Here is a 20,996-nt window from a genome sequence, read left to right on the forward strand (position 1 = left end):
AAGGAAAAACTCCTCCCTCCTGTGCTATACCCCACTGCCTAGCTGCCTGAGGCTCAGTTTTTTCAGTGTCCTCAAGGAGACAGGATCATCTCTCACAATAGATGTCACATAACTACTTCGGCCAGTGTTATACTGGCACCAGGGGTCGACCCAGAGCACTTACTGAAAGTGACTCCTTTGTGGCTTCCCCCTACGTGGGATTTGCATTGCAGGGGCTAGTAAGTCTCTTGGAGCAAGCCACACAGTTGTGTACCTTACCTTCTTAAGGAATAGGTGACTGTCCTGCACACACGCGCTGCCTGCTTGGATATAGCAGACCTACCAGCGCTTCCAAGGGTGAGTTACACCTAATACTCCTCACTCCCTATCAGCCCTGCCTCCCCTCCAGCTCACCGTTAGCATAGCGCTCACTCCGGGCCCATCCGCGCCAAGGTGCGCATACACAGGGGGCGGGTCCTTCACCTCCGCACTTCCGCTTTCCTCCCACTTCCGCTTCCGCCTACTGCTTCGCGCCAAGTGGCGCACATAGTTAGAAACGGCGCGCACCCTCCTCCTCACACGGAGCTGCGCACAGACCCAGGATCGCCATTTTTACAGGCTCCCAAGGCCAGAAACGTATACGGGGAGAAGCGGTTCTCACAGGGACCCTTGCCACAGCAAAGCGAAATCCTCTGGGAAGCAGGAGCTGGTAATTGCAGCAGTTGCTGCATGGGATAGGGAAGTGTTTGGGGAGTTATTTACTACATATTGTGCATACTGTGAGCTATCTTACACTCATATTGTTTGCTTATACAACATGTCTGAGGGCAATTCAGAAGGTCCATTTTCTAGGGCTACCCAGTCCAAGGTCAAATATTTAGCCTGCGCTAAATGCCGTAAACGCCTACCATCAGGCCGCAAAGATCCTTTGTGTTCCTCTTGCACTAGTCAGCCTGCTGAGTTACCTACCCAGGCACAGGAAACCACTGCCACTACTGTAAACGCACAAGAGGGGGATGTCCCTCCTATGGCTATCCCTGATACCCTCACTCAGTCACCTGTGCCCAATCAGGATCCTCCTGCATGGGCTCTGCACTTATCTACTGGCATACCCAAATTGGCGGCATGCCTAGACAAATTGCTAGATAAACTAGACCAGGGTTCAGGGGACTCCCGCACAAAAAACACTAAAAGACCTGCTCCCCTCCTAGTAGAGGAGGATAGCGATGGAGAGTCACCATCAGTCTCTCATACCTGGGAAGAGCAATCCCTTAGTGAAGGGGAGATCTCCTCCGACCAGGCAGAGGGAGGGGATAACCTTAACAAATCATCCTCTGAGGCCCTTGATAATCTCATTTCTGCTGTGTTTCGTTGCCTTGATGTTAAGGAACAGGAATCTTCCTCCGATTCCTCAAGCTCCCTTTTCAAAAGGCAAAAAATCTGCTCTGGTCTTTCCCTCTCATCAACAATTAGATTCCCTTATACAATCCGAATGGGAACATCCGGAAAAGAAGTTTCAGGCCAACTGCCGTTTTCAACGGCTGTACCCCTTTTCACAGGATATGCTCAACAAGTGGTCTTCTCCACCCTCTGTCGATGCTCCAGTATCTCGCATATCAAAGCACATGGCTCTACCAGTCCCTGATGCCTCGTCCTTTAAGGACTCAATGGACAAGAAAATGGAGGGTTTCCTCAGAGCCATTTTCGCGGCATCTGGAGAAGCCTTACGGCCAGTTTTAGCATCGGCCTGGGTTAGTAGGGCCACCCAATCATGGTCCTCTTCCCTCATAGAAGGGATAAACTCTGGCATGCATAGGCAAGATCTCCCCAATATTGCCTCGCAAATCAAGGAAGCCAACGACTATATTTGTGAGGCTTCCCTGGATGCGACACAGGTAATCAGCCGTGCGTCGGCCCTTTCAGTGGCAGCACGCCGTACTCTCTGGCTTAAACTTTGGTCGGCGGACCTTTCCTCAAAAAAGTCGCTCACTACCCTTCCCTTCAAGGGAAAACTTCTCTTTGGCCCTGAACTAGATAAAATCATCAGTCAGGCCACGGGCGGAAAAAGCACACTTCTTCCCCAACCTCAGGCACGCACGTCCTTTCGCCGGGGCCGCTTTTTTCGCTCCTCCAAGACATCAAAGGCCTCCACTTCCAGCAGAGATTTCTCTCCGCAAAACTCAGGCCCCAAATACCGCTATCAGAATCGCCCCAAATCCAATTGGCAAAACCGGCGCACCCAATCCAAGCCATCCGACAAACCCACATCCACATAACTACATTCTGCAGCCAAAACCCCCCTATCCAGTGGGCGGGCGACTGCGTTCCTTTAGAGAGGCCTGGTTCCAACTCACACCGGATCCTTGGATACACGAAATCGTGTCCTCAGGCTATCACCTAGAGTTCGAGACCTTTCCTCCGCCTCGATTCTTCATGTCTCGAATTCCACAAGAGAAACTCAAACAAAACGCTTTTCTCGCCCTCGTGGAGCACATGCTCTCCGAACAGGTCATCGCGCCGGTCCCTCCCGGAGAAAAGTTCCGGGGATTTTACTCCAATCTCTTTATTGTCCCCAAAAAAGACGCGTCCTTTCGTCCAGTGTTGGACCTGAAGCAACTCAATACCTTCATTCGCTTCACTCGGTTCAGGATGGAATCACTACGGTCAGTCATAGCGGCCATGAACCCTCAGGAATTCATGACAGCGATAGATATCAAAGACGCCTACTTACACATTCCCATCTTCCCACCGCATCAGAAATTCTTGAGGTTTGCCTTCAAGGGGCACCATTACCAATTCCAGGCGCTTCCTTTTGGCCTGACCACAGCCCCCCGTATTTTCACCAAGGTGATGGCGGTGGTCACAGCGGGCTTATGAAAACAGGCCCTATCCGTAACACCTTATCTGGGCGACATCCTTATCAAGGCTCCCTCATATGCAGCGGCACAGCTCAGCCGAGACACTGTGCTCCGGTCTCTCTCCGGCCTCGGCTGGACCATAAACTATTCCAAGTCCACCCTTACTCCTAGTCAGAGGATCACATTCTTTGGACTAACCTTCGATACGAGAAGCCAACGAGTGTTCCTCCCCCCGGACAAGATCGCCAAGATCCAATCGCTGGTGAGACATCTCCTGACCACACCTCTACCGTCAGTCAGGTTTGCCATGAGGACCCTAGGGTCAATGGTCGCCTCCATAGAGGCAGTCCCATTCTCACAGTTCCACCTCAGAGAGCTCCAGTGGAATATTCTGGATCAGTGGACACGCAAGTCACTGACACAACCAATTGTCTTGCGCCCCAGAACCAAGTCATCACTTCGCTGGTGGCTTCACCAGGAGCACCTTTCCATGGGCAAGTCCCTGAGGGACCCCCACTGGCTAGTACTTACCACAGACGCCAGCCTTCAAGGATGGGGGGCAGTCTTCCAAGCCCAAACAGCTCAGGGACTCTGGTCCCCCCGGGAGACACAGCTACCGATAAACATACTAGAGCTTCGGGCGGCTCGCCGGGCACTCCTTCACTGGTAGACTCAGCTCACCGGACTGGCAATCCGAATACAGTCCGACAATGCCACCACGGTAGCATACATAAACCATCAGGGAGGCACCAGAAGCCGCGCAGCACTCAGGGAAGTGAGCCTCATTCTGTCCTCGGCCGAAGCCCACAACGTCACGTTATCAGCAGTATACATCCCAGGACTGGAAAACTGGCAGGCCGACTATCTCAGTCGCCAGCCACTCGACCCGGGAGAATGGTCCCTAAAGCAATCAGTCTTTCAGACCATCACACAAATGTGGGGACACGCACACGTGGACCTCATGGCGTCCAGGCACAACCGCAAGGTCGAAGCCTTTATGGCACGCTACAGGGACCCACTGGCCATGGCAGCAGATGCCATAACAACACCTTGGGACTTCCCTCTCTCCTATGTGTTTCCCCCTCTTCCGCTACTACCCAGGGTCATCAAAAAGATCAAGAGGGAACACTGCAAAGTGATCCTCATAGCCCCACACTTGCCCAGAAGGGCTTGGTTCTCGGAACTTGTCAACCTCAGCAGGGCAGATCCTTGGCCCCTGCCACTGTCGCAGGATCTTTTCTCTCAGGGACCCATATTCCATCCCAATCCGGGAGTACTACATTTAACGGCATGGCTACTGAGTCCATAGTCCTTCGCCGTAAGGGATTCTCCCCAGGAGTCATACACACCATGATTGCAGCACGGAAACCGGTTTCCGCACAAAACTACAATAGGGTCTGGAAGCGCTATAAGGAGTGGTGCGATCAGGCACACCTCCCTTGGGATCAGTTCTCCCCTATATACTTGAATTTCTTCAAGCCGGTCTAACTAAAGGCCTTTCACTTGCCTCACTTAAGTCTCAAGTCTCCGCACTCTCGGTGCTCTTTCAGACAAGAATAGCAGAACTCAGCGACGTGCGCACTTTCCTCCAAGGGGTTGCACACTTAGTACCCCCATACAGGGCGCCGATCCCAGCCTGGGACCTTAACCTAGTCCTACGCGCATTACAAGAGGCACCATTCGAACCAATGGCCACCATTCCTCTATTATGGCTTACATGGAAGACTATCTTTCTCATGGTCGTCGCTTCAGCAAGACGGGTATCTGAACTCAGCGAGAGAGCGCACAATTTGGAAGGAGGGTTCTGCAGGCTGTAGTCGATCATATCTAAGCCTCGCTTCCTCCCTCCCTACTTCTAAAGTGGACAGCTTTGGTATGTCCCCATGGTCCCTGTGTCCCACAGACAAAACAGAGAAAAAGGGATTTTGTAAAACTTACCGTAAAATCCTTTTCTCTCTGAAGTCTGTGGGACACAGGGACCATGGGGTATAGCTTCCACCACTAGGAGGCAGGACACTGTAAGGAAAAACTCCTCCCTCCTGTGCTATACCCCTCTGCCTAGCTGCCTGAGGCTCAGTTTTGTATAGCAACGAAAGGTAACAGTGAAAACTCAACTGAACTAATTATGTACAACAATGTAATCAGGAAACTCAGAAGTTCACTTCCAGGGAGGGAGGCCCTGTGTCCCACAGACTTCAGAGAGAAAAGGATTTTACGGTAAGTTTTACAAAATCCCTTTTTTAGGCCACAGATACCTGTAAGTACATGGCAATGGGCGTTGTTTTGGTGGGTGTTGTGATTTTTTTGTTTTGTTTTTTACTATCATGATTTTTATGATATACTTTTTATTTCTAAATTGCAATGTTAACATAGCACATAGCCATTTAAAATTTCATTCTTGAACCAACAAATATATATTTTTTTTTAGTTATAATATTGGTGTGTAAGCAGCCATCGCAATCCCTCTCAACCTCTCGCCCCCAAAGATGTTTCATGTATGTGTTGGGACTAGGTATTATTTGCTTTTCCTCAGAAATTCCTTATTCGCTTATTACTAAAATAAACCTATTATTGGGAAAACTGTGGAGTTATCTGAAAATCTGTTTTTGTTGGCAGTTAAGGTGCTTGAGGTTACAAAATGCCAGGTGGAGTCAAACTAATGCTTACATACATTTAAATCTGAACATAAAGTTAGTGTTTTTGTTCTGGCCTGATGCTCGAGCCTGTGTCCTTGTGAAACAAAAGAAACAGAGCATGAACATTTATTTGGTTTCCCAGTAAACAGGAAGAATGGAGAACTGCAAAAGGAGAAGAGGAGATTCGTATGTACAAAGCAGAAGACAAAAAGAAAACCATTACAAATCATGCTGTGAGAGAAAGCAAAGTTTCATATTCCAAGGTAACCAACTTAATTTGTCAAATACTGCCACCACATAATTACACCAATATTTCAGAATCCATTTTGGTTTTAAACTTAAACGGCGCTGGCCAGCTGTTGCCATCAAAGGATTTCTGTAAGCTGATTCCAGAGGGAAAGAAACGGTACAGTTTTTTAACCAAAGTATATTGCAAATATACTTTTTAGTTGGAGAAGCATTAAGTGCAATATTATCTTTGCCTTTACATCCCCTTTAAAGGGGAATACTTTTAGTACTCTAAGCAACTTTTCTTCATTATTTGTTTTTCATAGTTTGCCACCTTCTTCTAACTCTTTGCAGCTTTCAAATGGGGGTCACTGACCCCCTAGCCAAAAAACAAATGCTCTGTGAAGCTACAGTTTAATTGTTTTCGTTAAATTATATTACTTCTGTTTTTCTATTCAGGTCTTCTCCTATTTATATATCAGTCTTTCATTTTAACCATTTGGATCCTAGCAACCAAATAGCTGCTAAAACTCCAAGCTGAAGAACTGCCAAACAAAAACTGAAATAATTAAAAAACTACAAATATTAAAAAATGAAGACCAATCTACTCTCTACATCATAAGTGGTATATAGAACATATACCAAAACTCAGCACTCTTGGTGGAATGTCTTGTACAAAGTCTTCAGTGCAGTTAAGGTGTTCGAATATGCAGCTCCCTCTTAGACAACCCCTTTGATTGGGTCTCAAAATTATGTACGGATGCAATGTTGGAAGCGCATGGAAAATACAAACAAAAAACACATATAGTGCAGATTGTAAAAGCGAAAGTAACAGTGATGTGATGTGTGCACAGTGAATCAACACCCACTTGTGCAGACGTAATATATGCTCACCAGATATCACTGGATACAGGCCATAATAAAAAACTTTGCAGTTTGATTGTAGGTCTAGCCAGAATCCTCAATAGGATGTACCAGAAAAAGAGAACAAGAAATAGTGTGATTACGTTTATTTTAGAACAAAAGCTGCACAGTGCAGACTACTCACAATTTGGAGAAAACAGCATGGCAAAAGGAAAACTCTCAACGCGTTTCGTGTGCTAAATGGCACGCTTCCTCAGGAGCAATAAAACCAGTAGTAAACCATAGTAAAAGTTAACTCAAAGGTGGACAACCCCTTTAAGTTTAAGTAATGTTTTTATTTTCCACAAGCGTACACAGTTAAACCAGAGTGGGCATGTGGCAAATGTCAGGAAAAAGCCAAAGATCAGTGCAAGAATCCTTATTAAACAAAAACTATACCCCCAGTATGAATACTTAACCAACAGATAATTTATATTCTGTTAAGTGACCTTAAAAAAAAAATTAAATTAAGAGATTAAAGAATCTCGCCAAACTGGAATATATATCAGTAAATATTGCCCTTTTACATCCTTTCCTTGATCCACCATTTAGTGATGGGCTGTGTTCTCCCTCAGAGATCTCATGGCAAGAAATAATGCAGCTTTCACTGTAACCGGAAGAAACTGCTGTAAATATTTTTTCTGAGGTCTTTAATGATGGTCAGTCTTGCTTCATCTTTATCTAAGTTGTGAACAATCTATGCACCAATTAAATTACTTATTACTGCTACCTTTCAGGACTCTGGCCCACGAGGGAGATTAGTCGCCCGTGACAAATCTCCCTTTTTGTGGGCGATTAATCTCCCCGATATGACATCCCACCGGCGAAAATGTAAATCGCCGGTGGGATGGCATACACAGCGGCGTATTTGCATGATTTGCGGAAATCATAATATATAATTGACCTATTAAAGAATCTTAACAATTATTTTACTATGTCAGCCACGTAGTATACCCCAAAAAACTACATTATACTACTATATTCTCATTACTTTAAAATACTTCTATTTTTGGTGTTACTGTTCCTTCAAGTCTGTGGCTGTGACTTTTTACCCTGTGTAAACTTTAAGGGCTTTGGCACTCGAGGGAGATTAGTCATCCGTGACAAATCTCCCTTGTTGCGGGCGACTAATCTCCCCGGTATGACATAGAGAGGCAACTTCGGCGATTTCAATTATCGCCGGTGGGGTATCATATCGGGAAGATTAGTCGCCTGCAACAAGGGAGATTTGTCGCGGATGACTTATCTCCCTCGTGTGCCAGAGCCCTTAAAGCTTACACAGGGTAAAAAGTCACAGCCACAGACTTGAAGGAACAGTAACACCAAAAATAGAAGTATTTTAAAGTAATGAGAATATAGTAGTATAATGTAGTTTTTTGGGGTAAACTATGTGGCTGACATAGTAAAATAATTGGTTAGATTCTTTAATAGGTCAATTATATATTATGTTTTATTTTGAATGTTTAGTATTTTTTCTAACTCCCATCTGCCCTGTTTCTCTTACATTTTGTTTAAAATGTTTGTAGAACCACTCCCTGGAACTATTACTGGACATTGAAGACCCTAAAAGGCAGTCATCCAATTCATACAACTACCGCACTCGAGCTGCTCCTGAAGAACAAGCAGTGCCTACTGAAGATGTTGAGAATAGCTCATCAGATGTAAGTTTTTGTAATTTTTGCTTTCCGTCACATGTGCATGTCCGCTAATAACCGCTTCATTTTGTGATTTGATTGCTTTTATTGATCATTTTAGAGAAAATGTGCAGTAGGTATGATTAAAGTGGAAAGAATCAATTTCATAAATCTTCTATACAAAGTTAAATGAAAGAAACTATTGGAGGTTCTAAGATTCTAAGCATTAAACATCTGCCCCAATGTAATTTATAGAGAGTCATCAGCTGCCACCTTGCCTGTTCTCGTGCAGCTCTGCCTGGGCTCAGTGATGAACTTCTTGGTGATTTCTGCATTGTGCATATTTCAGTTGGCAAGTACTAGGCCAGTCGACTTTTTAGAAGGGGAATGAATGCCTGCCCTGTGTAGTGGGTTAGTAATAGTGACACATAGGCTCCCCAAATATTTGTTTGCAATCACCACACAACTTTACACCAGCATCTTGGCCTATCTCTGTACCTCACACCCATTACTTAAAGGGATACTGCCGTGATTTTTATGGGTAGTTTTTAATAAATAAAATGTAATGACTAGGCAGCAATCTTAGTTGATAAAACATGATCCTGTGCTTTCAGAATCATGCAAGTCATTTCAGGTAGCTTCTGTTCTGACTTTGCTTTTCTTATGTCTTCTGTTATTTTTGTTCTCGGTTGGTCAGAGGCAGCTAAGGTGCTTTGTTACTACGCCTGATAATAAATGGAATGCACCCTCAGTCACGTACATGGAGCAGTAAAAGGTCACCGCTCCATGTGTGTCAGCCATGGCGCTTTAAATTTCTTATTACCATAAGCTGATACAGATGGAGAAGGGTGTTTTAGCCACTGCTGGTTTCCCATTAAAACATGTTTTCATGCTTAAATCCGAGAGGCTGATGCCCTGCATGTTGCTGAATTTATAACACAATATATAATTATATGTATAATTTGGATTATATTATCAAGATCTGTTTCAGCAAGTCAGCAGCAAATCAGAATCCTACAAAAAGTGCTTGGATTTGGCAAAATCCTAAACTAAATCCTGGATCCAGCATCCCAAAAAATAAGTTTTAGATGAAATGAGTGGAGAAATATGCAGTTTTATGTGCCTTACCCTTTTAAAGGGATTCTGTTATGATTTTTATGGTGTACTTTTTTTTTTAAGGTAATTTTTTATTAATTTTACAACATCACAGAACAATAAAATACAAAACAGTGTTTGATATACTGACATTGGAATGGTGTCAAGTTGAGTTTAGGTCAGTACAAGCAAGCATACTATCGTTAGGCTTGCAGTTGTCTCTAGATAGGTTACTGTGTTTAGTTATGTCAGGTCGGACACACTCCATTTAAGGAGGTGAGTTATGTATCCAAGTTATCTTGGTTGCACCAGTTTCCCCAGATCTTATCAAACTTGTCATATGCACCCCTTGTTTCATAAGTTAATTTAATGAAGGGGAGAGCTCCATCCATCAGCTGTCTCCAGAATGTTATGGAGGGAAGGCTATCTTCCATCCAGCGCATAATTACCGTTTTCTTTGCATAGAACATGAGCGTGTGTAGCCTAACTCTTGCCACTTTGATGGATAGCGTTTCGTCTATGAGTTGTAGCAAACAAGTTATTGGGTCCACTATCTGGTGTACCCAGTTCGCTTGCCAGTGTTTCCATTATTTTGGACCAGAATTCGTGTATGAGGGGGCAGGACCAAATCATTTGAAGGAAGTTAGCCCCAGGGGATTTACATCTTGGGCAGAGGCCATCCTGTCTCCTCCCAAATTTCATTAGTTTGAGGGGTGTTATGGTGTACTTTTTATTTCTAAATTACACTGTTTACATAGCAAATAATTCACTACCATTTAAATTGTTATTCTTGACCCAACAAATGTATTCTAACTGTAATGCTGGCCATACACGCACCGATAATATTGTGCGAAACCTCGTTTCGCAAGATATTTGGTGCGTGTGTGGCAAGTTGCCAATCGGGCCGGTTTTAAGATTTTGTTCAGGTGCCATAGAAGGCGCCTGAGCAAAATCTGTCTTCGGGGCTGAATCGGCAGAAGGAGGTAGAAATCCTATTGTTTCTACCTCCTTATCTGCCGTTTCAGCCCTGAATGGTTAGTGGCGGATTGTACGATTTTTTGTGCGACCGGTGGTCGCACAAAAGATCTACAATCGCTGCGTGTGTGGCCACCTTAAAGGAACAGTAACACTAAAAAATAAAAATGTTTTAAAATAATTAAAATATAATGTACTGTTGCCCTGCACTGGTAAAAGTTGTGTGTTTGCTTCAGAAAGACTACTGTAGTTTATAGAAATAGCTGTTGTGTAGCCATGGGGGCAGCCATTTAAATTGAAAAAAGGAGAAAAGGCACAGGTTACATAAGAAGATAACAGATAACTGTGTAGAATACAATGGGAATCTGCTGCTTATCTGTTATCTGCTTAGTAACCTGTGCCCTTTCTCCTTTTTTCAATTTAAATGGCTGCCCCCATGGCTACACAACAGGGTATTTATATAAACTGCAGTAGTGTTTATGAAGCAAACACACAACTTTTACCAGTGCAGGGCAATAGTACATAGTAAATTAATTATTTTTATACACTTTAATTTTTTGGTGTTACTGTTCCTTTAATATTGGTGTGTGGGCAGATATCTCAGTGCATTGTGCCTGAGTCTGAGCTTTCAGAAAGAGCCAGTGCGACACATTAGAACTGCTTTCTGATAACCTATTGTTTCTCCTACTCCCATGTAACTGGAGGAGTAATGAGCCAGACTTGAGTGCCTTCTGATATCAACTGGGATCTGCTATCTTGCTACCTTTCCATTGTTCTGCTGATCGGCTGCTGGGAGGGGAGTGATATCACTACAACTTGCAGCTCAGCAGTAAAGTGTGACTGAAGTTTATCAGAGCACAGGTCACATGGCTCTGGGCACCCTGGGGAATGAAGAATATGGCTAGCCCAGTGTAAAATTTCAAAATTAAATATAAATGAAAAATGAAATTCAATGCAGTATTCTGCTAGAAAAGCTCTATTAAAGGAGAAGGAAAGGCTAATAAAGAATTAATCTCAAGGTGCAGGCATACCTTCCGTTGTCTCAATAGTGCCCTTAAGTCTCCCCATACTTTACCTGTTTAGAAGATCAGAAGCCAAACCTGAAAAAAAAAAACGCTGAGCAGGGTAGAGAAGATCCCCATAATGCATCGCCCCTTTCCAAGACTTGAGGACTTGTGACTATAGGCAGTGCATGTGCACACAACAGGAGTGTCTGGTTGCCATGGCGACGGTGAATCTGTGCCATGCAGGTGGGGGGGGGGGAGCGGGGGGGCAGGTGTGTGGAGCAAAGGACGGTTTGTGGCAGGAGCGGGGAGCGACGGGGAAGGGTGGTGGGTGAGTATGGTATAGGTCTTCCTGTAGGCTGTATGGCAGAGCGACTTGTGGCAGGGGGGGGGGGGGGGGGGTGCTGCCGGCAGTGGAAGATCTGAACTGAGTTGAACTGAGTGGAGGACAATCTCTGACATGCTGTGGGGTAGGGGGGGGAGACACTCTGTGACATGCTGGACAAGATGGCGGCGCCGTTCACTGAAACAAGTATGTAAGTTCTAGTATATGTATCGCTGTAAATCTTTCATTAGGCAAGCCAGCAATAGTAGTACTATTTAATAGTGTGCTTAATAGATTTTGACTTTCCTTATCCTTTAACTGATGCATTTTGAAAAAAAACATATTTTCAATGATGAATGAGAAGAAATCTGTTTTATTATCTGCATTTATTGATACATTTATCCTGCAATGTTCCTTTAAACAAAGAAATTAATACATCTCTTTGTTAGGAAGCCTATGTCGAGAGCGAAGCAGTTGCTGCTAGTGGGGCAACATCTGAAGAGGATGAAAAACAAGAATGGAATAGTGATGGTAGTTCAAGGTAAGTGATTTGTTATCACTTACCTTTTATGCAATAACGCCAAACAAAGACGTCCATGATGTTAATGAACAAAGTGGGGCAATAAGTTATTATATATATGTGAGTAACATGTCCGACATGTCCAAGGCCATCTCCCAAAGTTTTAATTTTAATCAATTGATTTAAATTTTTAAAAATATTTCCTTTTTCTCTGTAACAAAAAAACTGCAGACTGTTCTTGATCCCAATTTATATATAATCAATCCTTATTGGATGTCAAACAGTCCTATTGGATTTATTTCATGTTTAAATGATTTTTAAGTAGATTTAAGATATAGTGATTCAAATTAAAGAAAAACCCCCTTATCCGAATAAACCAAGGTCCTGACCATATAACAGGTCCCATACATATCCATTTTTTTTTTTTTAAATAAAAAGGGATGATTGTAGAAAAAAAACTATCTGAGCAGCGCACTTACATCAGCTTTTAGTTCCCTTGGTGTTCTGCACATTGTTGGCATCTAGGTGATTATTGCTGACACAATACTATCATATAATTACTCAACCTAGAAAGACACTGGAAATTGCTATTGACAAATTATACTAAAAGAATACTTTTTTATGTTCTGGACAATGTTTCAGACATTTATAGGTGTACAACCATTCTCCATGCGTGTTGGTCAGAACTTGACCATCCTATATTGTCTATTAAAAATTAGAGCATCCTTTGTATGGATATCATATATATTTTTGAACTAGTAATTTGTTTTTATTGAGCATTTAATTTCTTTTAGTGACTATTCAAGTGATTATTCAGACTGGACTGCAGATGCTGGAATCAACCTGCAGCCACCAAAGAAAATACTGAAACACAGAACAAAGAAAGCAGAAAGCAGCTCAGAAGATGAAGAAAATTCTGATAAGTTTAAACAAAAGCAGAACAAGAAGGAAAGAAAGAAAGGAATGGAGGATAAAGACGGATCATCTTCCCCAAAGAAAAAAAAACCCAAAGAGAGGAAGCAAAAGGTAGTAAAGTAGCTTCAACAAAAGCCAATAGTCTTTTTCCATTATTAATTTTTTTTTTTGCCCTTTTTTGTGACCAAATATTTGTGACCAAATATTATTGTCAAATTATAATAAGAATCCTGTTTCTGACAAGAAAAAAAAATCATGGGTTCAGTGCATGCCTGTGCAGGCCTTTTTTTATATAGGCCATGAAACTCAACGGACTTACTATTCATTGTGTCTTGTGACAGCACTAAGCTTTCATAATATCACTTAGCCTTGTTTATAAGGATATATTGTACAGGTGTTTATGGCTTTTGTGTATTATATGAAACTTTATAGTTTTCAACCTTGAGTGCAAGATATTTTTTCTCCTTCAATTTCACTTTATTAATGAAAGGGGGAAAAAACTTTTATATTGAGAAAGTCTGTGCTCTAATTAGACTGGACATTACACAACTCATGTTTTGCCCTAGTTGTCATAATTGTTTTTTTTCAGTTTTTTTTTTTTTCATAATAAACTGTTTTCTAACCTTTGTCTTTATGGCGCAAATCTTTGTGACTGTATATGTTTATGTATTGCAGTGTTTGAACACCTTCATCATTTATTTGTTTATATAACACTAGCAATGTATGCAGTGCAATTTAAATTACAATAATTTAACAAACGAGGTTTGCGGGGAAAAAATTGCATCAGAGGGCTCTGCTTGCAAGAGCTTACAATTCCCATTTGTACTATCACTGTTTTATAAAAATATAGATACACCTTGTGTATCACAAACATGAATTAAGAAATAATATGAAAGGTGCAGCAATGCACACTAAAATACATATTTTCTTCTCTAGCGATTACCAATTGGGGAGTTGACAGAACAAGGCCTCTCTCTAGAAGAATGGCTACCATCTGCTTGGATTACAGACACTGTTCCTAGACGTTGTCCTTTTGTGCCACAAATGGGTGATGAGGTATTGTCAATTTGGGGTACACATTTTTGAACATATATCCTTGATGCTTTTAAAAAATACCAAAATGCAGACATCTGCAAATGTGAATTACAACTGGAAAGTTGATTTATGTTTTACAAATCTGTTTGTGTGTAAAAGAAAAGCTAGGTTTACCAAAGAAACTTGAAAAAGGCCACAAGGTTTTGAAAACAATTGCAGAAAGACTTTTCTGCCTTCCTGCCTTTGCTTGGAAACAGGCTAAGTGCTATAGTGCCAACATCCTACTTAATTACCCATTTTTCCCCACTTCCAAACATGTCTAAGTGAAAAACCGATAATACTTATGTATATATTTTTTTCTTTTTTTATTCTAACTTACATTGTTCATTTTTTTGCTGTTCAGGTTTACTATTTCCGGCAAGGTCATGAAGCATACGTAGAAATGGCAAAGAAGAATAAGATCTATCGGATTAATCCCAAAAAACAGCCCTGGCATAAAATGGAGTTACGGGTAATTGATTTTCATTTACTTTTCCCATATAGGACAGAATCCACTTATTAAAGGAACAGTAACACCAAAAAATGAAAGTGTATAAAAGTAACTAAAATATAATGTGCTGCTGCCCTGCACTGGTAAAAGTTGTGTGTTTACCTCAGAAAGTCTACTATAATTTATATAAATAAGCTGCTATGTAGCCATGGAGGCAGCCATTCAAAGGAGAAAATGCACAGGCACATAGCAGATAACAGATAAAACACTATTGTATTGTACAGAGCTTATCTGTTATCTGCTATGTAACCTATGCCTTTTCTCCTTTTTTACAGCTTGAATGGCTGCCCCGTGGCTACACAGCAGCGTATTATATAAATTATAGTAGTGTTACTGTAGCAAACACACCAGTTTTACCAGTGCAGGGCAACAGTGCATTATATTTGTATTACTTTAAAGCTGTTGCATTTTTTAGTGTTAATGTTCCTTTAACAAATACGTTTTTAGCAGTTTTCTTTCTCCAGATCATCTTGTAAATTTTGTTAAGTTATAGTATTAAATCTGGCATTATAATGCTTTAAATAGTGTTTTTAACACGTAAATATATAAAACAAAATGTAAGATTATTTTTCAGACGTCTGTTTAATGCAACCCCTCCCTCACCATGATAAGTTGTGAAGTGATGTATTCCTTTTGGCTTATGTAGAAGAGGTGCATAAAAACACTATTTGAATTTCCAAAACATAGGTTAGGTTGGACAGTATTAGTAGTTGACAGGGCTCATTTTGGCATTTAGGATTGGGGGAGTACCGATTTATAATTCTAAATAAGACTGAAGGAAATTATGTCTAAATATCTGTTATATGTAAAGTTTGTTTTTCTCAAAGATATATTTTTGTCAGCCTGTTCTATAGTCCAGTGAAGCAGAACAAAAACAGAGGGAAAACATTTGCCATGCATTTGTATATTTCGTGTAATCGCAAAACAGGCTAAGAAAAACTGAAAACAAATATAGGTGTAAAAAGCTTCTTCTCATTGATCTATGTTTCTGCAGGAGCAAGAACTCATGAAAATTGTTGGAATAAAGTATGAAGTGGGACTGCCCACGCTGTGTTGTCTCAAGCTAGCTTTTCTGGATTCAGACACTGGTAAACTGACAGGCGGAGCTTTCACAATGAAGTAAGGAAACAATTACTCAAGTAGCAGGCAAGCTCAAGAAAATTGATTTTATTAAAATTTGGTTTGGGTTTCCAGCCAGTGTTGAAATTTTATGCTCAAATTAAGGGATATAAAGTACAGGTATAGGACCCATTATCCAGAAACCCGTTATCCAGAAAGTTCCAAATTACGGGAAGGCCATCTTCCATAGACTCCATTTTAAACAAATAATTCTTATTTTTAGAAGGATTTCCTTTTTCTCTGTAATAATAAAAGAGTTCATTGTACTTGATCCCAACTAAGATATAATTAGTCCTTATTGAATGCAAAACAAGCCTATCGGGTGTATTTAATGTTTAAAGGATCTTTTTGTAGACTTAATTAAGGTATGGAGATCCAAATTGTGGAAAGATCCCTTATCCGGAAGACCCTAGGTCCCAAGCATTCTGGATAATACATCCCATACCTGTATAACAATATTTGTCAGCAAGGCAGTTTTAAGTTCTATTCTGAAATTTTTACATTTTACCTATGTTTAATATGAACTGAATAAGGTAGAAATTATTTAAATAGTACTTTTCTTCAATGGGACTTAAAGGACAAGGAAAGGCAAAGTCACTTGGGGGTGCCAAAATGTTTGGCACCCCCAAGTGACTTAAATCGCCTACCTTTTACCCCGGGCTTATGCCCCTGTTCGGAGAGAACAGCACCAGCCCGGGGTAGCTGCAGCGCTTCCTCCTTCCTGCTTCGCATGCGCAGTAGAGTGAAAAAGCCGAACTTTAAAAGAGAAGTCAGCTTTTCACTCTACTGCACATGTTCCGGTCGTGGGGTTTCGGCAAAATGAAGCAGGAAGGAGGAAGCGTACGCTACAGGCACCCCCCGGGCTGGTGCTCTTTTCTGCTAACGGGGGCACCAGCCCGGGGTACAAGGTAAGCGATTAAAAGTCACTTGGGGGTGCCTAACGTTTTGGCACCCCCAAGTGACTTAGCCTTTCCTTGTCCTTTTAAAGCGCTTTTTGGCTTTCAAGCAACAACTATTCCAACTTGTTGCTGGTCCCCAAAAAGGACATGTCTTTCAGGCTTTGGGCAGTTTACTTCTCCATTATCCACTGGTCATACCTTCACCAGTTGACACCTGGTTAATATGATTTCTGCTACTATACATTAAACATTTTCACAGGCTACAATGCAAAGATAGCCACTGCTTCTGCTAGCCACTTAAACTCACCACTAAACCATTAGGAGGGGGTGCATGTAGGGTGTGAACTCACAATTCATGCAAAGACAAGAGATCCTCTGCAAGCACCTATTATGAATATATTAAGCATATGGGGAATGTGCTAAAAGTTATTAAACGGTTAAAAATTGTTTTGTGCCTTTACACAAATATAGCTTTCGTGAACCTTGAAACGGTTTAACGAACTCTTCCGCCAGTGTAAGAAAGATTGTGAATTTTATAGTTTAAACCAGTGCACAGTGTATGCAATAAAGCAAACTTACTTTTTTTTTTTGCTCCCAAGATTTACACCACCTTCAAGTATTCCTTAAAAGTACCCTATGCACAGTTACATTGTGCAGTGCTGTAACTTTCTAATAAAGAATATTACATTTTGATTACTTTTCCTCAAGACAGTGGATATTGGAGAGAAGCCAATGTGCTTCCACCACTTCGTTTCTCTGCGAAGATAATAGTGATCAACTATATGTTCTTTATCTCTGATTTGTTTACAATGGTTACCATTGTTACTATGACTGGGACTGGTGCCTTTTTCTACACAGGGGGGTATTTAATGGGGGTGGATGCACACGGCCTTTTGGTTTGTCCCCGAAGAAGAGCACTGTTGGTGCTCGAAATGTCGGATCTTTTTCAATAAATGCTTTATCTTTTTGCAAAGTCCCTGTGTGTGCGGCTCTCTGCTTCTTTATTATTGTTTTTTGCCAGCACCCAGGGCCTCTGATCTTTTGGATGGTGTGCTCCTGTTTGTGTGTGTGTGTATATATATACAGTGGTGTGAAAAACTATTTGCCCCCTTCCTGATTTCTTATTCTTTTGCATGTTTGTCACACAAAATGTTTCTGATCATCAAACACATTTAACTATTAGTCAAAGATAACACAAGTAAACACAAAATGCAGTTTTTAAATGAGGGTTTTTATTATTTAGGGAGAAAAAAAATCCAAACCTACATGGCCCTATGTGACAAAGTAATTGCCCCCTGAACCTAATAACTGGTTGGGCCACCCTTAGCAGCAATAACTGCAATCAAGCGTTTGCGATAACTTGCAACGAGTCTTTTACAGCGCTCTGGAGGAATTTTGGCCCACTCATCTTTGCAGAATTGTTGTAATTCAGCTTTATTTGAGGGTTTTCTAGCATGAACCGCCTTTTTAAGGTCATGCCACAACATCTCAATAGGATTCAGGTCAGGACTTTGACTAGGCCACTCCAAAGTCTTCATTTTGTTTTTCTTTAGCCATTCAGAGGTGGATTTGCTGGTGTGTTTTGGGTCATTGTCCTGCTGCAGCACCCAAGATCGCTTCAGCTTGAGTTGACGAACAGATGGCCGGACATTCTCCTTCAGGATTTTTTGGTAGACAGTAGAATTCATGGTTCCATCTATCACAGCAAGCCTTCCAGGTCCTGAAGCAGCAAAACAACCCCAGACCATCACACTACCACTACCATATTTTACTGTTGGTATGATGTTCTTTTTCTGAAATACTGTGTTACTTTTACGCCAGATGTAACGGGACACGCACCTTCCAAAAAGTTCAACTTTTGTCTCGTCGGTCCACAAGGTATTTTCCCAAAAGTCTTGGCAATCATTGAGATGTTTTTTAGCAAAATTGAGACGAGCCTTAATGTTCTTTTTGCTTAAAAGTGGTTTGCGCCTTGGAAATCTGCCATGCAGGCCGTTTTTGCCCAGTCTCTTTCTTATGGTGGAGTCGTGAACACTGACCTTAATTGAGGCAAGTGAGGCCTGCAGTTCTTTAGATGTTGTCCTGGGGTCTTTTGTGGCCTCTCGGATGAGTTGTCTCTGCGCTCTTGGGGTAATTTTGGTCGGCCGGCCACTCCTGGGAAGGTTCACCACTGTTCCATGTTTTTGCCATTTGTGGATAATGGCTCTCACTGTGGTTCGCTGGAGTCCCAAAGCTTTAGAAATGGCTTTATAACCTTTACCAGACTGATAGATCTCAATTACTTTTGTTCTCATTTGTTCCTGAATTTCTTTGGATCTTGGCATGATGTCTAGCTTTTGAGGTGCTTTTGGTCTACTTCTCTGTGTCAGGTAGCTCCTATTTAAGTGATTTCTTGATTGAAACAGGTGTGGCAGTAATCAGGCCTGGGGGTGACTACAGAAATTGATATTGAAATTGAAAATTGAAATTGATAAACCACAGTTAAGTTATTTTTTAACAAGGGGGGCAATCACTTTTTCACACAGGGCCATGTAGATTTGGAGTTTTTTTTCTCCCTTAATAACGTAAACCTTCATTTAAAAACTGCATTTTGTGTTCAATTATGTTATCTTTGACTAATAGTTAATGGTTTTTGATGAGCAGAAACATTTTGTGTGACAAACATGCAAAAGAATAAGAAATCAGGAAGGGGGCAAATAGTTTTTCACACCACTGTATATATATATATATAATATAGCAATTTGCTCAACTACCTGAAACTAGGTAGAAAGGAGATGCTTCCAATAGCTTTTTGTGCTGTTTCATCTAAAATAATGTGTTATTTAAACAGTACTGAGAATGTAGCACATTCTATTTCATAGAGTGTTAATCGCTGTGTACTGTTGATACTTAGATATCATGACATGCCGGATGTGATCGACTTTCTGGTTCTCCGTCAGCAGTTTGACGAAGCAAGACGCAGGCAATGGAGCATAGGTTTGTAAAATAATTAATTTGTTATCTGTTAGCCCCTAGTTAGTACTGTATTTTGGTCCGGTCTGTCCTAGGCACCGAACTTCAGTGGACCAGCCCATGTTCAGCACATGTTAAGGAAGTGACGAAGTATGCTTTGTGGTAGAAAGTGATATGCATGCGCATTACATCACTTCCTATCATGCATGTCATGGCCCTTCACTGCCCGAGCTTTTATGGCAGTTCTATCTGCAGTTCTGTCATATTACATCTACATATACATCTGTGCATTTATATATATATTTATTGTATTTATTTCTTATAACACTTGTCCTCCCTGTGTGTAATTTGTATTTTGTAAGATTGTACAGCGCTGCGTACCCTTGTGGCGCTTTATAAATAGTTATACGTACGTACGTACGTACGTACGTACGTACGTACGTACATGATCTGTCCAATTTAAAAATTTCAACTTCTGATGCACCTAATCAAGAGATCAATGGTACATTGGAAGAAATTGCAGTTCAGGCTATTAGACATCCTTGTGTATGTCCAGTTATATGGTATGTCTATTTTGGCCCGGGGGGCCAAGCAATCTGGTATCAACAGTCTGGTAGCAAATCTGATATTATTCATATTCTGTTATTTATTTTTTTATACCGTTTTTTCTAATGTCAGTAATAAATAAGCCTTCTATAGTTGTGGACATGGGGGCCACAGCTGTATTCAGACTTACAATATCCTAATGTTGAAAGCAAACATACAATTTCTTTTTGTTTAATGGTATTCATCAGAACATTCATCCATCTTGTCTAGGTGACCGGTTCCGATCTGTAATTGATGATGCTTGGTGGTTTGGAACCATAGAAAGCCAAGAACCACTTCATCAAGACTATCCAGACAGTTTATTCCAATGCTACAATGTTTGGCAAGTATTTCTAAATGATTTATCCAATTCAGAGTGAATGAACTATTAAATAAAGATAAATTGATTTTCATCAAAGGGTCAAGTGTATACTATTTAATATGTGATGATTTAAATTAAAAAAATATTCATACTGAACAGTTTAGTTGAAATATAGGGTATCCTCATATATGCCCATAAATCATCTGTTCATAAATGGAGCTGGCCCCTGCTGGGCCCAGAACAGTGATTCTGAATTTGTGCCTTGTAATTTAACTGTATAATGAGGCAGTATACACCTCTATATACATTTGCTATGTTATGCACTATGGTAGGAATAACTTACATTTAAGTTAAACACTAAATGGTAGTGTGTTTGGGGAGGGATCTGTGGATTTTTGTAGATAACAAGTTGTCTAATTCCAGGCAATGTCATTCTGTGGCTACTAAAGCAAATAAGTGCTG

General features: G+C 41.2%; 1 protein-coding gene across 1 annotated transcript in view; it reads left to right on the forward strand.

Moving 5' to 3' along the window:
• phip (pleckstrin homology domain interacting protein) overlaps positions 1-20,996 on the forward strand; it is a 101,214-nt gene that overhangs the window by 50,643 nt on the left and 29,575 nt on the right. Inside the window, exons 20-28 of the mRNA XM_002936206.5 lie at positions 5,616-5,736; positions 8,131-8,265; positions 12,087-12,178; positions 12,952-13,183; positions 14,009-14,128; positions 14,511-14,618; positions 15,652-15,776; positions 19,569-19,651; positions 20,444-20,555. Of these exons, the coding sequence (XP_002936252.2) occupies positions 5,616-5,736; positions 8,131-8,265; positions 12,087-12,178; positions 12,952-13,183; positions 14,009-14,128; positions 14,511-14,618; positions 15,652-15,776; positions 19,569-19,651; positions 20,444-20,555 (1,128 nt within the window). The remainder of the gene's footprint in view (positions 1-5,615; positions 5,737-8,130; positions 8,266-12,086; positions 12,179-12,951; positions 13,184-14,008; positions 14,129-14,510; positions 14,619-15,651; positions 15,777-19,568; positions 19,652-20,443; positions 20,556-20,996) is intronic.

This window comes from Xenopus tropicalis, chromosome 5 (assembly GCF_000004195.4).
Source record: "Xenopus tropicalis strain Nigerian chromosome 5, UCB_Xtro_10.0, whole genome shotgun sequence".
NCBI lineage: Eukaryota > Metazoa > Chordata > Amphibia > Anura > Pipidae > Xenopus > Xenopus tropicalis.